General features: G+C 42.2%; 1 protein-coding gene across 5 annotated transcripts in view; it reads right to left on the bottom strand.

The window, feature by feature from the left end:
* LOC146181857 (uncharacterized) overlaps positions 1-15,412 on the bottom strand; it is a 145,731-nt gene that overhangs the window by 53,198 nt on the left and 77,121 nt on the right. For 4 of the 5 annotated variants that reach the window (XM_084576865.1, XM_084576864.1, XM_084576863.1 and 1 more), the window contains one exon: positions 6,174-6,326. In XM_084576865.1, coding sequence (XP_084432991.1) covers positions 6,174-6,326 — 153 coding nt within the window. The remainder of the gene's footprint in view (positions 1-6,173; positions 6,327-15,412) is intronic. The other variant, XM_084576861.1, reaches the window with a different exon arrangement.

A 15,412-nucleotide genomic window follows, 5' to 3' on the forward strand; every position in this document is an offset into this window, starting at 1 on the left:
CTGTAATGGTGATAACATGTTAAATTTAGAAAAGTAGCTTGCTATCCATTTTTTATAGATCTTTTACTTATTTCAACAAATAAAGGTAGCATATAAACTGGTCAATAATTAGTTATTAAGGTGTAATGACGGCCCCTTACAACCCCATAACAGGTTGTCTTTAGGTTTTTTTTTGTAAAGGTTTTCCTTTTTGCACAAGAATTCTAGCATCCTATATGTCATTCATGAATTCTGGGGTGATGCAAACTTCTTTTTTGCAATTGACTGTACGTGAATGGCATTCAAGATATGACTGAGGCACCCATAAAAAAGAGCATATGCTTTTTGTGGATCTTCTAATTATGTGAGTGAAGCCCAATCGGTATTAGTTACTCCTTCAACGAATGCAGTCTAAAACGACATTGGCCTAAGTAGGTGTTTCAAAATTTATGACAAAACGCACAAATATGGGACAATGGTCTGTAATATCAGTCAATACAATGCCTCCATCTGGTGGAGATACTAAATTAGAAAGCACATGATCGATTAATGTGCCATCGATGTGACACCCACACAAACATTAATAATGGATTGTTCCATCAGATGAGGCTTTCAAAAGCTTCAGTCTTTTCTCGTCCCCTGTGCCGCCACTGCATGTAACCATCCCTGACAAGGCACATTTAGGTGCATGGTAATCTGGTGTTTTCCCTTTCCCAGCCTCGGATGGGTCCCTTGATAGAGTCATCTATGCCAGCTTCTCGTGCATGACCTTTTATATTCTGAGCGTAGTTTGGCTGGCGTGGCTATAGCATTTTTGTGTCTTTCTCTTTTAAAGTTGGTTCTCAATGACCAGACTTTTTATGACCGATAATAAGGCATAAGCGATTTATCTTACCTCGGAAAGCAATGAAAAGCTAATGGCACCCCAACAGTCCATTTTTACATCAAAATAAGGCTCTAAATAATATCATTATAAGTGGATTTGATTATACTGCTGCTGAAAGCCTTATCCCTACATAAAGCCGCGCTGTGTATGCCATAATTTTAATATAAATGATATATGTGAAGCCTATTAGGGCCAATTTTTTCTAAAAAAAGGCCTGTATACTTTGAGGACATACACCCACTTATGTTTTTTGCGCCAAGACCTTGTCAATGTGGGAAAAACTGGAATCTGTAACCACTGACCTAACCTAAGAAAGAATGCTTGCCATGACAGAAGTTGGAATCAGACAACAAAGATTCAAAAAATAATGTGCTTTTCTCTTTTGTGGGCTTTCAAATCGCTCCTCTCATGGAATGCCTCTCCGCAAAAGGTACACTGGAATGGTGTTGTGCCTTTGTGAGTCTGTAAATGCCGTTTGAAGTTGCCGTCAGTTGCAAAGGTCATGGGGCACAGCTGGCAGTGGTATGGCTTCTCACCCGTGTGGGTAAGAAGGTGTTTACTCATGTTGCTACGAAACATGAAACTTTTGTTGCAAATGTCACACCGATGTGGACGACTGCCCGAGTGGATTCGGTGATGCTTAGCCAGGCTGCTACGAAGAGCAAAGGTCTTCACACAATAGCGGCACTTGTATGGACGGAGACTGAAGTGGCGACAGAGATGTGCCTTCAAGTGCTGTATTTGTTTAAACCTCTTAGAGCAAAAACTGCATTGGTGCGGACGTTCACCAGTGTGCAAAAGAAGATGTTGCCTTAAGTAGCCTTTAAGTTTGAACCTCTTAGAGCAAAAATGGCACTGGTGTGGACATTCACCAGAGTGGATGCGCAAATGAAGCTTCAGAAGGTGCGCTGCTTTGAAGACTTTGCTGCAATGGCTGCACTGATGCTGCTTCTCAGACGGACTGGAATCAGTAGTCGTAGCACAGCTACCTGTCCCAACTTGTGAAGGTTCTGTAGGATCCATGCCACTCCCGTGATGTGTGGTGGCCGTGCCTGCACCAAGAAATGGAGAACAGTGCCAATAAAATGTGGTACAAAATATGTCACAGCTAATTATCTGCTATGGAAATTAGTAATTTTACAGGGCTCTGCCCCTCAACTAGATAGGCAGCTAGAAGGCCTGTGGACGGGAGTTGTTTATATATATATGATTTGAGCGCTGCAATAAGGAGGGCACAGTTTGGTTGCACATGCTTGGTGTGCTCGGCTGTGTCAACACTGCTGCAGGCTGTGCCTAAGGGCCATAGTATGTGACATGGAACCAGGAGAGGTCAAGCTGTGCGCATGACAAAGCACATGATTTCCATCACAGATGACGCTCTTCCTGCCTGCAACTTCAAGGACGGTATCTTCATTAACCAGCCATGAGGCTTAATTCCCCAGCCAGCAACTGCGTAGAAACTTTTGTCTGCCACGGCAATGTTTATAATTGCCAGATGGCTTATTACATACAAGTCATTTGAATACGTCAAAGCCGCGGCACTCAGCAACTGTCATGACCCGAGAATGGGATACACAGCTACCGGCCTCTGCGCTTGCTCTGTCAACACATCATCGTCACGTCTTTCATCGCGCTAGACAGATCGGTCCAACTTTGAAAATGCTTGCTCTGTCAACACATCATCGTCACGTCTTTCATCGCGCTAGACAGATCGGTCCAACTTTGAAAATGCTTATTCCTGGCGAACTTATTTAAGTCAACTTGAGGGCAGCATGTCCACTTCAGGCCTTCACTAAGAGCAGGAAGATGTTCAACCTCAGGCTCTGCATGGGCATGGGAGCTTGTCTGCTTCTTGCGACGTTTGGCCTAGGCATACCTCTTAACAACTACACAGATGTAGTCAACAAGTTCAAGGTGCATATCGTGCATCCCGTCAATGAGGTTTACGCATCGGCACAGTTTCACCACTAAGGCCAGCAATCAGATACGCAGCTATCTTTTGTCAAATTACAACTATACTACTGCTGAAGTGGAAGATCATCCATAAGGTTGTTTCTTGGGCTAGTTGCTGGAGTTTGGTGACTTTGGCAACGCCAAACGTGGAAAGAAAAAAAACAAGGATGTGAGATGCAACTTTGCCCTGCATCAGCCATCGCCAACATTAGAAGGTTGTCTTCTACCGACCACTTCATAGTGGGACTGCGGGATTCCTCCCAGCTAATAAGCTGTGCAGGAGCCTTCAGATGAGACTTAAGGAGGTGTGGATTCAAGCATGGCAAGCAGAAGATGCCAAAAAACTGAAGAATAAGCTAGTTCCACAAGCGACAGTGCCTAGTCACATAACCTCGATGAAGACAAGCAGCGTCAGTTCTAGCCAAAATGTGACAGACATGCTGAGGCTACAGCAGCAAGACAGAAACCTGCCAGCCAGAATTTGTGCATTTTTTGCAGTTACAGTCCACATACCAGCTCTAAGTGCCCAGTGTGTAACTTGCAGTGCAACTACCGCAAGAAAAAAGGTCATTTTGTGGATGCTTGTTATCCCAGGAAGGCAAGCCAGGCCAGGATGTCTACAGTCCAGCTGGATACAGTCCACAGCTCAGGCTATTGCAAGTACATGGAAATCACATTTGACAACTATGCAGAGGTCTTCAAAGACGAACCAGGTGCAAAAGTCGTCAAGTTTGCATAGTCGTCCAAAGGACTCGGAACTCTATGACAAGAGCACAAAACACGTCCTTAACTAGATGCAGTGCCATATTCCCTCAATGTGCCACAACACCACTCCGGCAAGTTGTTAAGGCAAAGCTATAAAGACAACACAAAAGTACCTCGAGTTATCTGATTGGTGGAAATGCCAGAATGTGATGTTGCCACCTCTTCCAATTCCGTAGTGGCAACGCCTGGTTCTGGCGTTTCAACCAATCAGATGACTCCAGGTCACGTGAGATAGCGACATTTTGATAACGACTCAAACTTGAAATACGGCCCCTGGTGAAGCTGGAGGAAGATTCAGGCTTGCAGGGACTAAGTTTGCTTGACCAGAGAGCCCCCCCGTATAGTGGCACGGATAATTGAGTGCAGGATGGTGTCTTTCTTGGGTTAGCATGACTGAAGTTTGTCCAGGCGTTGACAAGTAGTGATGTTTGAGGTGTTCCATGCCAGCAAGGCATCGGAAGCTACAGCTCCATTGCCCTTAAGAATGTGGCTAATGCATTCCAGTTCCGTTGTAGCAGCATCGATTTGGTGAGAAAAGATTCACCAGGATGCTGCAGACAGGCAGCGAACTTTTACTTAGCCAATTCAGAACTACCAAGCGGCATATAAAAAATTTTGTGCAGATGCTCGGTGAAGGCTGACCAGTCGGGGATGTGTTCCTTGTGATTTAGAAACCATGTTTTCGCGATGTCAGTCAAGTAGAATACGATGTTGAGCAGCTTGTGGCACTCATGCAGTGACTGAATGCACTGACTGTGGTGTAACTTGGTTTAAAAAGCCAGTAGGCTTTTGGCTGCTAGCTTCCCTTGCTTGGTCATCATGGGTGTTGCTGAAACTCTCCTATAAAGAAACGTGAACCCTGTCAAAAGGCAGCTGCTCCTAAATGCCTGAGAGGCAAACCAGATGCGATGCCTTATGTTCATAAGGTGTTGCATAACCTCAAAAAAGTGGCCAGCGGGCACAATATGCCGCTTGTTTCCTGTACGCCAAACAATTTGGCTAAGCTGTACCACCGCATCTGCGGTGAAGGCAAGCGCATTTCCAAAAAGCAACATGAAGATTCCTTGGATACATGTGCCATAGAAGTGGTGTACATAATCCCCCTTTCCTGAGGAAAATGCTTTATCGGGCAGACAGGGCGTTGCCTCGATGACTGTTTAAAGGAGCACTCTCAAAACAATGAGACAAGACATAGTGAATCATGTAATGTCATGCAAGAGCGTACCCGGCTTTAAAGGAGCAAAGATTCTGGGCAGGAGTTTTAGCATGCACGAGTTTTGCTCAAAGCTTTTCACATAGAAAAGAAAGCGGACCACTGCATCAGCGATCCCTCCATAAGCTTGTACTCGGCTGAGCACGGTTTTTTGAATCAATTTTCATAACAAATTTTACAAGGCTAACGGGCCTTCTGTGTCTGGTCCAATGTCATGCACAGTTCTTTCATATCTATTTACCCCCTTCACTGTAACCTGTCTTTGACAATAGTTGCCTATAACAACTGAAGAGGCAATAAACTATTTGCATCTGTTTTGTTAGTCTGTCAAAAGATGTCAAAAATAGCTGGCGCCACCAAAGTGTGACGTGTCATGTGGCTGCTTATGTAAATGCCACTAGCCGACAAAATAAAATCAGTTGATAGTAGCATTATTTTGTGTCAGGTCCTCTTCTGTGGTTGTCTCCTTTTTTTTTTTTCTTTTTGCCGTCTTACTATTGAGCATGCTTCTCTTTCAGTTAATGTCCCAAGCAGGTTTGAGAAGACACAGCACTGGTGCGAAGCCACAAAGACGAAGGGAGAGCAGACAGCATGAACACTTAACTACACCACTGCTAGCAATCCTAAGAACGCATATCCCTGTCACAGCTAAGTTTGTTTTTTGAGCTTCAATATTCTCTTACCTTACTGCCTGCTTATTTTCTTGCTTTTGTTAACACGATGGCATGATGAGCTGACTGCATCAGTCTCAAATTAAGATTTCAGGATGCACTGAATAGATTGTAAAGTTGTACACTGATGTCCTCTCAGTCTGTCACTTAGACAGCAAGTCTGTGCTATGTAGCTACAACCACAAGTCAATGGAACAGAGTGCACTTTGGTGCCACCTAATTGGGACAAACTTCCTGGTGCCCATCGACATACAAGTCTGTGAAATTTGTAATCAGATGCAAAAGCTGACCTTGTTGACCCCTAAAGATTCCATAATGCTAATAAGCAGTTGGCAGAAATATAGAACAGCATTAAAGCACGACATTATGAAACTTTGCGATGACTGTGTGAGACACCTGTTCATGACACTAACTTAGAAGCAATTACCTTTAATGTGCACAAGAACTAGATGTGATGGTGATTGTGCACTTACTGAGCTTTGATATTGGCTTTCATTTCATGTATCCATTTTATGGCCTCTAATATTTTAAAACCATTGTTCCATAAAATGTTAGTTGAAAGTCACTGGTTTTCTCAGCGTTGCCTTCATCTCTACAGCTGCATGCTGTGCAGTATGCAGTCAGCATGCTGAACCAACTAGCACATTTATCTACAATAGTAGTAAAGGCCGTAAAAATAAATGAAGGAATGTTTTAATGAACATACATCCAGTGTCTGAAGAACCAGACTGGTCCGGTATCTGTCCCATCCATTCCTGTTGAACAATTGGAGTGTGCATCATATCTGCAGAGGCAGGGTGGTACGTCAACGGCTCCATCGCTTCCAGTTTCACAGAAGGCATGTTCATACACCATCCAACTTGAAGAAAAAAAAAAAGCAGCGAAGGAAAGAAGAAACAAAAGTTGAACCGTGCTATTTGGCCACTGGTGAATGATCCAAGCTTCAAGTAAGGAACAAAAAGCCTGTTATGTACAAATTAAAGCTAGTACACTCTTCATATATTGCGCACTAAAAACTCTGAATCAATGATATTTTTATCACAGCCACGAATTACTCCGTGCAGTGTTGTGGCTTTACCTATATATACCGCATGTACTCGCATAATGAACCTACTCACATAATGAAGCCACCTCAACTTTTCCTGATAAGAATGTAAAAAAAAAGACAGTCATTGTCATGTCTTTCCCTTGTCCTTCCCTTTCACGCTGTCACAGTATGCAGCTTATTCCTTGGCAGTGCACCAAGATGTTGCACTGGATAACATCACCCTGTGTTTATCTGTTTATTTTTTGATGTTAGCTCTAGCACTATGGGTGGGAGGGGGCGAACTTAGCTGAGTGCCAGCGGCCTTAGCAGGAGTGCGGGTGGTAGCTTGCTCTGCTCGTACAATTATTCAAACCTGGTTTTCAGTATGTTTGCTTTATCATGCTGCGAATGAGGAAGGGCCCACAAATTGATCGAAATGCCTGATAGAAGAAAATGCCTTTTGAGGCAAACATACTAAATGATGACATCATGATCCCGGCTGACTGCATGCTTTCAGTGATGACTAATGGTTAAAAGAATGGGCAAATATTGCAAAAAAAAAAAAAAAAACACATTTCTGGAAAAAAACTTCCCATCATTGACATCAATTTTTCTTGAAAAAGACTGGATCCATTATGAGATTAAATATGGTAGTACATTTGTTTAAATAAGATTTCAAAAAAGGAGCTCTCCATATCCACAATAAACAACACACAGTAAAAAATTCATACAGATTAAATACATTTTTCGGGACAATTTTTCTATGCGGAATTACAAACTGGGCTGTGTGGTTATCTTGCAGACATAAATATACAACATCCGACCATTGTCACTACTTCAGCCTATCCATCTCCCCCAGGAAGAAATTTTTTCAACTGTAGTTAACTTCATAGTGCCTAGCAATGTTCAGTAGAGAAGAGCTAATATCTATGCTTCAGCTGTAATTTGGAATAAACTATCTGCAATCTTAAACAGGTCCTTCCTCAAATGTTGAAAAAGCTCTTCTGCAGTAAAAAACATTTAAAACCATTACAGAACAACGATTTTCTTACATGTATACCACCGCTTGCATAGGTTTTTTTAACTACTACACAATTTCTTGTCCATTGCTGCTTCTTTTTACGTAAACTTTGTTATACTAACATGAAAAAATGTATAACATAAGTTGTATCACAACAGTCTTCTGTTCTTATTTCATGACCGGAAGTCCAACTCAAAAGCCAATTGCCCATATGATTCATGAATCTATGTACGTTCTCTTCTTTTTAGTTGAAGTAAACCAGTCTGATGTAAACCTCAGGTGATCTTTCGAAATTCCCCGAGTTTTCCAGGTTTTCCCTGAGTGCATTTGGTAAATTCCCTGAGTGACAGTTTACTTTGTTTTATGCTAAAACGGGCTGATACAATGCCGCCTGATGCTATCCGTCTCCAGTTAGCTTGTTAAACACAATTTAATCCCAATTGAATAGTAAGGAGAAGCATTCACAGTGAAAGCTCGTTAATTCGAATTTTCGGATAATTTGCTCTACACTACTTGGTCCGGCCAAGCTCCATAAATATATGTGTATAAAAAAGCTCGTTAATTCGAACGCGAGTCGGCACCGCTACGGATAATTCGAACTACGCGCCACGGCGTCTGGGCCGCTTGATGCACATCACGCGGGGGGGAAAAAAAGAGAGAGAGAGAGAGAAACACTTTCACAATAAAAAGGCATAATTAGAGGCAGCGTGCGTCCAGAACAGGGACAGAAGATGGAACAAGGTAAAACCATGGAAGAGTGAGTAGCACTTAAATGGCGCCATGACCGCGCGGCGGCCGGCGGCGTTGGAGGGAGGGGACGGCGACCGCGGCAAGGTGAATGCATGGCCGCGGCAGCGGCTGCCTGCTCTCTCTCCAGGGCAACCTCCGTAGCTCGCAACTAAATACTCTTTAATTCCAGCCCTGTTAATTTGGAAATACGGATAAGTACTGTCGGCGCAGTCACAGCCAACGCCCATGAAAGGCTATGGAGTGGAGGGGCCCTATGGGTTTAAATTTTTTTTTTTCTTTTTTTGCGATAACCATCCATCCTTCCACCCATCAGTCGTCAACGGAAGCATGCGAGTCGGCCGCGATCATGACGCCGTTATCACGGCACAGCATCTTTGCGCACTGCTAAGATGCTGCGCGAAACAGAGAGACGTGCTAACGACTGACGCTTTTCTTTTTTTTTTCCATATTGGTAGGCACAAATCGCGGCTGGTTGGGTTCATTACGTGAACGAGTTCGTTACGCGACTAAATACGGTACATTTACCACAATACGAATGGTTCTTGTCAGTTTTTTCGAGGTCATTCGATAATTCAAACATCAAATAATTCAAACTTTTTTTCCCGGTCCTGTGAAGTTCGAATTAACGAGCTATTACTATTTCATTAAAGAAGAAAACAGAAGGGAGAGAGTAAAAGGCATAAAAGCCGAATATCTAAAATCCAGGCTGAAAACTAGCAATGTTTCGGATTCGTCCAGTCCTGGTCGAAAGTGCACTTGAAGGTTGCCATGCTTGACATGTCGCGATATCGGTGCGGATGGATCTGAGAAGGCGGTACACGAAGTCACAGTTCGGCCAAAGTCCGCCTCTGCTATCACACTGACAAGGAGAAACAAAGTAAGAAAGAAAGAGGAGCTTAATGTTGTTTCTTGTATTTTTTTTTTCCAATATAGGACTGATGCCTAATAAATACTGCGCTCTGATGGACCTTCACAGTACTCAGTGAAGTGCGCGCACTACTGTTCCCATCCTCTGTCTGAACGTTTAGCAGCTGAGTATCTCGTTAGCATGTAATCAACCATATAGCAGATCCCATATTCTATATGTTACTAGCTAAAACCCCCAACCACGTGTACTTGCTGGCGAAACGCGACAGGTCAACGACATGATTCCGTGCTTGCTGATCCTCTTCAGATATGTAGCTCCTGTTGTCGTCACATCGTGGTTCTATTTCGTGAAAATCAATATATAACAGATACTGCTGCCTGAGAAGTCACATAGCAGAGGCCTGCCTTATACCCAGACGCAATGTCAAGCTCCTTCATGGACGTGTATTCGAGCAGTGCTTTGTGCAATGCGCAGTTTTTGCAGCAATGTCTTTCTCCTCTCCAATGCAGCAGTTTTTCTTTTTCTTTTCGTAATTATTGATAGAATTGAAATATTTCAATTGTTTTTCGTTGTCCATGTGAGGCATGAGCTCAGTAGTGAGACAGGCACCAACTGTCGGAGCGTATTCTGAGTCTGTACCAGCTTCTAGCATTTGAGAAATGCTTTTCTTTTTTATTCTAGGGGGGGGGGGGGGGGGGGGGACAAGATTTAATGGCTTTCTTTACTTTTGCAGATATTGAATGAAAAAACTAATCACAGTATGTTCTCATGCAATGTTCGACACTAGCAACATTCTTCACGAAATCGTTTTGCGAAAAAGTAGCAAACATATACGGGCTGTCTAATGTTAAATGGCAGTTTTCTTTCTATAGCTGCCGAACATATTAAGCAAGGTCCGAATTTATGGGGCGTCCAGTCAGTTGACACCTGAAAGAACACAAATGTTTTCAGTGTGGAGCTGTGATGTATGGGATTTTTTTATTTTTTCCTTTTTTTTTTTTTGTTTTTGCCATATTGCAAAACAACAAACATTATTTGCCAGCAGCAATTCAGGGAAGTAGTAGAATGTACCGAATAATGGGCATATAGAAAATATGATGCATACATGTATAGTGCTGGGTACTTTAAGACAACATAAAGTTGGAAGACATGTGTGCACTCATTCTTGCTTCTACTGCGATAGCCGCAGTAGCAAACCTAAGCACAGTAAGGCTCACTACAAACGATATTCCTCTGTGGATAGTGTCAAATGGTTGACAGTTTCAATCCCTACCTCATTACACTGTTTTCATGGTGCGCCATGAAGGTTAAACGAAGAAACGGCATTATTCAGTGATATGGATGGGAGAAAAGAAAACTGGCGTGGTCCAAATTAAGGCATAATTCCTTTTCGATGCACCTCACATAACTCACAGAAAAAAAATCTCGCACTAATATAAAAAGCAAACAGCGTGGTGATCACCATCACTGTAGCAACAACAATCATGAGAACTTGCGGTAGGCGAGAGCAGCTAAACGGTAGGGGCAGTTGCTGCCACGTATATACTCTGAATCATTTCTTTTCCAAGTCATGTTCTGAAGGCGCATCTCAGCAACTGAAGCCTGGACTTAGTCGACTATATTCAATTCATCGATGAATCGAATGCGTAAAGACGTTAGAATATCGTGCTGGAATTTAGGAGAGCAGTCTGGCGCCATTAAAGTGCCAAAACCTGTTTTATCTAGATGTCTGGACGTATACATACGGGCGAAATCTGTTGACAGCTTGTATGCATGAAACCTTAAAAGCTGAGATGAATTGGCAAACAAGGAAATCAGGAACATGCTTGCACATCTTTTATGCGAAAAGGCGATGAGCAGTCTGTCTACAGGCAAATTTAACACATCGTGGGCGATATATTTCGTCTGCCTTAACACCGGGTACGAATTTGCAATCTTCCAATGAATGCTAAATAAGATATTTTACAATTCAGGCGCGCCGTTGATTGAAAGTGCGCCTAGCGCACCAACCCCGCGAGCGCAGATTAACGCAACCCTCAAGAAGAAGAAGAAGAAAAAAAGAAAAAGCTCAAGGGATGTATTCAGATATGTGGCGCAAACAAACACAAACACAGGAGAAGATACACAACACACGCGCACACTACCAACTGTAAGAAGAACCTGAAAACACTTCCTCTTCTACACTCAGGCACGTCTCAACTTCCTCTTCTTCTCATCTTCCTCTTCTTTGCCAAGGGGAAAAAGGCACTCTCTTCCTCGCAGTCCATTACCTTGTCCAAACATGGCGGTGACCAATCTCATCTTCCTCTTCTTCTATTCTTCCTCTTCTTTACCAAGGGGATAGCAACACTTTCTTCCTCTTAGCCCAAAAACATCGACCAAACATGACAGTCACAAATTCTATACTGTCTTGTAAATCCACACCTCTGCTTTGCCCAGTAACTCCTACCACGCAGGACAGGCAAATATCACCACATAGTCACAAGTCACACACTAAAAACACCACCACACATATACAGTAGGACATGTCCATCTACACCCCATAACTTAAGTAGTCCCTATGTATTGAGAAACTTTATCTTGCCAACATCTAAGAAGCCACGAGGCCCATGTACTTGAGGGGAAAAAAATTTCTGTAAACTCCCATGGCCCCATAAAGTAAGATGAGTCCAAGAATAACAACTTTAGGCCAAGAATAACAGCTTGAGGCCCGATAATAATCTCGTTCTTTGCATAACTCAGGAGGATTGCTCAATAAAATTAAATTCTTTTCTACGTAAACTCAACGAAGCTTCACTAATGCATCTCTCATCTTTCTTCTGTATCCAATACGCCTCTAAAATTTCGCGTGCCATCTTATCCCGACTCTTGCCTAATATGTTTAGTCTGCTAAACAATGGCTCACACTTGCACTTTTGGCAGTGCAAGGCTAAATTTGACCCTTTGCCATTTTCTATGGACTTCTCATGTTCCCTCATTCTATCATTAATACATCTTCCTGTTTGGCCAATATATAGATTACCGCACGTCAGAGGAACCTCATAAATCACCCCCACCCGACATCCAATAAAACTCTTAACATGCTTCTTATCGCATTGCCCTTTGTTTTTTCTCCCTATTATTGCACATAACCCACCCAGTTTATTGAGGGCAGAAAACACAACTGGCACCTCAAACCTACTAGCCACCTTTTTCAGGCAATGTGCAACTCTATGTATATAGGGGATCACTTGTGGTCGTTTAATCCTCAACATATCTGGCGATCTTTTTTTCCCTTTCATTTTTTGAAGCAAAGACTCTGCCACCCCACATATAATCATACCCGGGAAACCAGCCGCATCAAGTCTTTGTAATTTATTATTAAAGCTTTCCTCTGCCACATGTACACATGATTTTAGCAAGGCCGACTCCAAACAAAGGGAAGCTATCCCTCTCTTTATAGTCTTTGAATGGGCTGATCCATATGGAAGTAGCTCTTTTTTAGCCCTGGGAAAATATTTCCAACACACTTCCCCATTACAAATTTTCATATTTAAATCAAGAAACTGCAATTTGTTGTCCACCTTTAGCTCATGAGTAAACGTAAGCCCTTTTCCTTGTATCTTAAAAATAGAAAGCACACTTTCCACACTTTGACTCACTGCTGCGCCCTTATCCACAATGACTAAGAAATCGTCAACATATCTAAATATTTTAAAACCTGATCCATTAAGGGCTGTATAAATTGCTCTGTCAACACAGGATAAAAAGATGTTACATAGAACTGGGGCAACACATGACCCTATACAAATGCCCCTTCTCTGCACATACAAATCAGACCCAAACGATACAACAGTGGACTTAAGGTAAAACTCAAGTAGGGCTAGAAAATTGTCCACATTGACACCAGCAGAGTTCTGAAAGTCTATAGTCCCATTACTTTCAATGCATTCCCGCACCGATTCAAACAATTCTAAATGTGGCACCGAATAGAACAAATCCTCTACATCAATAGAAAAAAAGTACCCAAGATTGGTTTGATCTTTTAAAAAATTGATCACTTCAAAAGAATTCTTTGTAGCAAAGGGATCATGAACCTCCAAACCTTTTAAATGTTTAAGAAGAAGTTCAATTTCAAGAAAATTGAAGGAAACATGGCATCTAGTGACCCAGACAACAGAGTTTTTGTGGCTACGATATGTGGCCTTGCTGCCAAGAAAAACGGAAAAGCATACTGGAAAGCCGAGGCAGTTGGTTGTTTTGGGGGATATCGCTATTTCAGAAAAAGTCGCTGATACCCTAAAGAAGGGCCCGAAATATAGTGTGCCGCCCAAGATTCCAGCTTGTGAGCTTCTGTCCTTGAACAGAAAGATAGCGGATAAAGCTGGTGAAGATCGGGACCGATGCTTACTGGATGGGCTTGATAGTATTATGAGGACGTCTTGGAACAAGCACAAGGTACCAAAGGAATGTACTGCAGAAGTGGTGAAGTTTTTTGAAAGGAATAACCTTCGATTACTTCAAACGGACAAAGAAGGGGGTTTTGCTGTGATACCGGCTGGACTCATTGAAGAGAAGGCGACAATTGCAATTGAGAAAAATTTTGTTAAAGTGAAAAAGAAAGTTTGTAGAACAAGAGCTATTGCGTTATGTAATGATATGAAGCTAACCAGATTGGCAAAAGGGATCAGTGAATGCAAGAAGGCCTGTTTGGATGTGTTCTTCACAGTTAAGACTCATAAACCGGACTCGCCTTTCAGATGTATTGTGTCTGAACGTGATGCGTGGCAGCATCAGACCAGCCGGTATCTTCTTAAACATTTAAAAGGTTTGGAGGTTCATGATCCCTTTGCTACAAAGAATTCTTTCGAAGTGATCAATTTTTTAAAAGATCAAACCAATCTTGGGTACTTTTTTTTTATTGATGTAGAGGATTTGTTCTATTCGGTGCCACATTTAGAATTGTTTGAATCGGTGCGGGAATGCATTGAAAGTAATGGGACTATAGACTTTCAGAACTCTGCTGGTGTCAATGTGGACAATTTTCTAGCCCTACTTGAGTTTTACCTTAAGTCCACTGTTGTATCGTTTGGGTCTGATTTGTATGTGCACAGAAGGGGCATTTGTATAGGGTCATGTGTTGCCCCAGTTCTATGTAACATCTTTTTATCCTGTGTTGACAGAGCAATTTATACAGCCCTTAATGGATCAGGTCTTAAAATATTTAGATATGTTGACGATTTCTTAGTCATTGTGGATAAGGGCGCTGCAGTGAGTCAAAGTGTGGAAAGTGTGCTTTCTATTTTTAAGATACAAGGAAAAGGGCTTACGTTTACTCATGAGCTACCGGTGGACAACAAATTGCAGTTTCTTGATTTAAATATGAAAATTTGTAATGGGGAAGTGTGTTGGAAATATTTTCCCAGGGCTAAAAAAGAGCTACTTCCATATGGATCAGCCCATTCAAAGACTATAAAAAGAGGGATAGCTTCCCTTTGTTTGGAGTCGGCCTTGTTAAAATCATGTGTACATATGGCAGAGGAAAGCTTTAATAATCAATTACAAAGACTTGATGCGGCCGGTTTCCCGGGTATGATTATATGTGGGGTGGCAGAGTTTTTGCTTCAAAAAATGAAAGGGAAAAAAAGATCGCCAGATATGTTGAGGATTAAACGACCACAAGTGATCCCCTATATACATAGAGTTGCACATTGCCTGAAAAAGGTGGCTAGTAGGTTTGAGGTGCCAGTTGTGTTTTCTGCCCCCAATAAACTGGGTGGGTTATGTGCAATAATAGGGAGAAAAAACAAAGGGCAATGCGATAAGAAGCATGTTAAGAGTTTTATTGGATGTCGGGTGGGGGTGATTTATGAGGTTCCTCTGACGTGCGGTAATCTATATATTGGCCAAACAGGAAGATGTATTAATGATAGAATGAGGGAACATGAGAAGTCCATAGAAAATGGCAAAGGGTCAAATTTAGCCTTGCACTGCCAAAAGTGCAAGTGTGAGCCGTTGTTTAGCAGGCTAAACATATTAGGCAAGAGTCGGGATAAGATGGCACGCAAAATTTTAGAGGCGTATTGGATACAGAAGAAAGATGAGAGATGCATTAGTGAAGCTTCGTTGAGTTTACGTAGAAAAGAATTTAATTTTATTGAGCAATCCTCCTGAGTTATGCAAAGAACGAGATTATTATCGGGCCTCAAGCTGTTATTCTTGGCCTAAAGTTGTTATTCTTGGACTCATCTTACGTTTTGGGGCCATGGGAGTTTACAGAAATTTTTTTCCCCTCAAGTA

The sequence above is a fragment of the Amblyomma maculatum genome, chromosome 8, assembly GCF_055883805.1.
Source record: "Amblyomma maculatum isolate TAMU_Amacu chromosome 8, ASM5588380v1, whole genome shotgun sequence".
NCBI lineage: Eukaryota > Metazoa > Arthropoda > Arachnida > Ixodida > Ixodidae > Amblyomma > Amblyomma maculatum.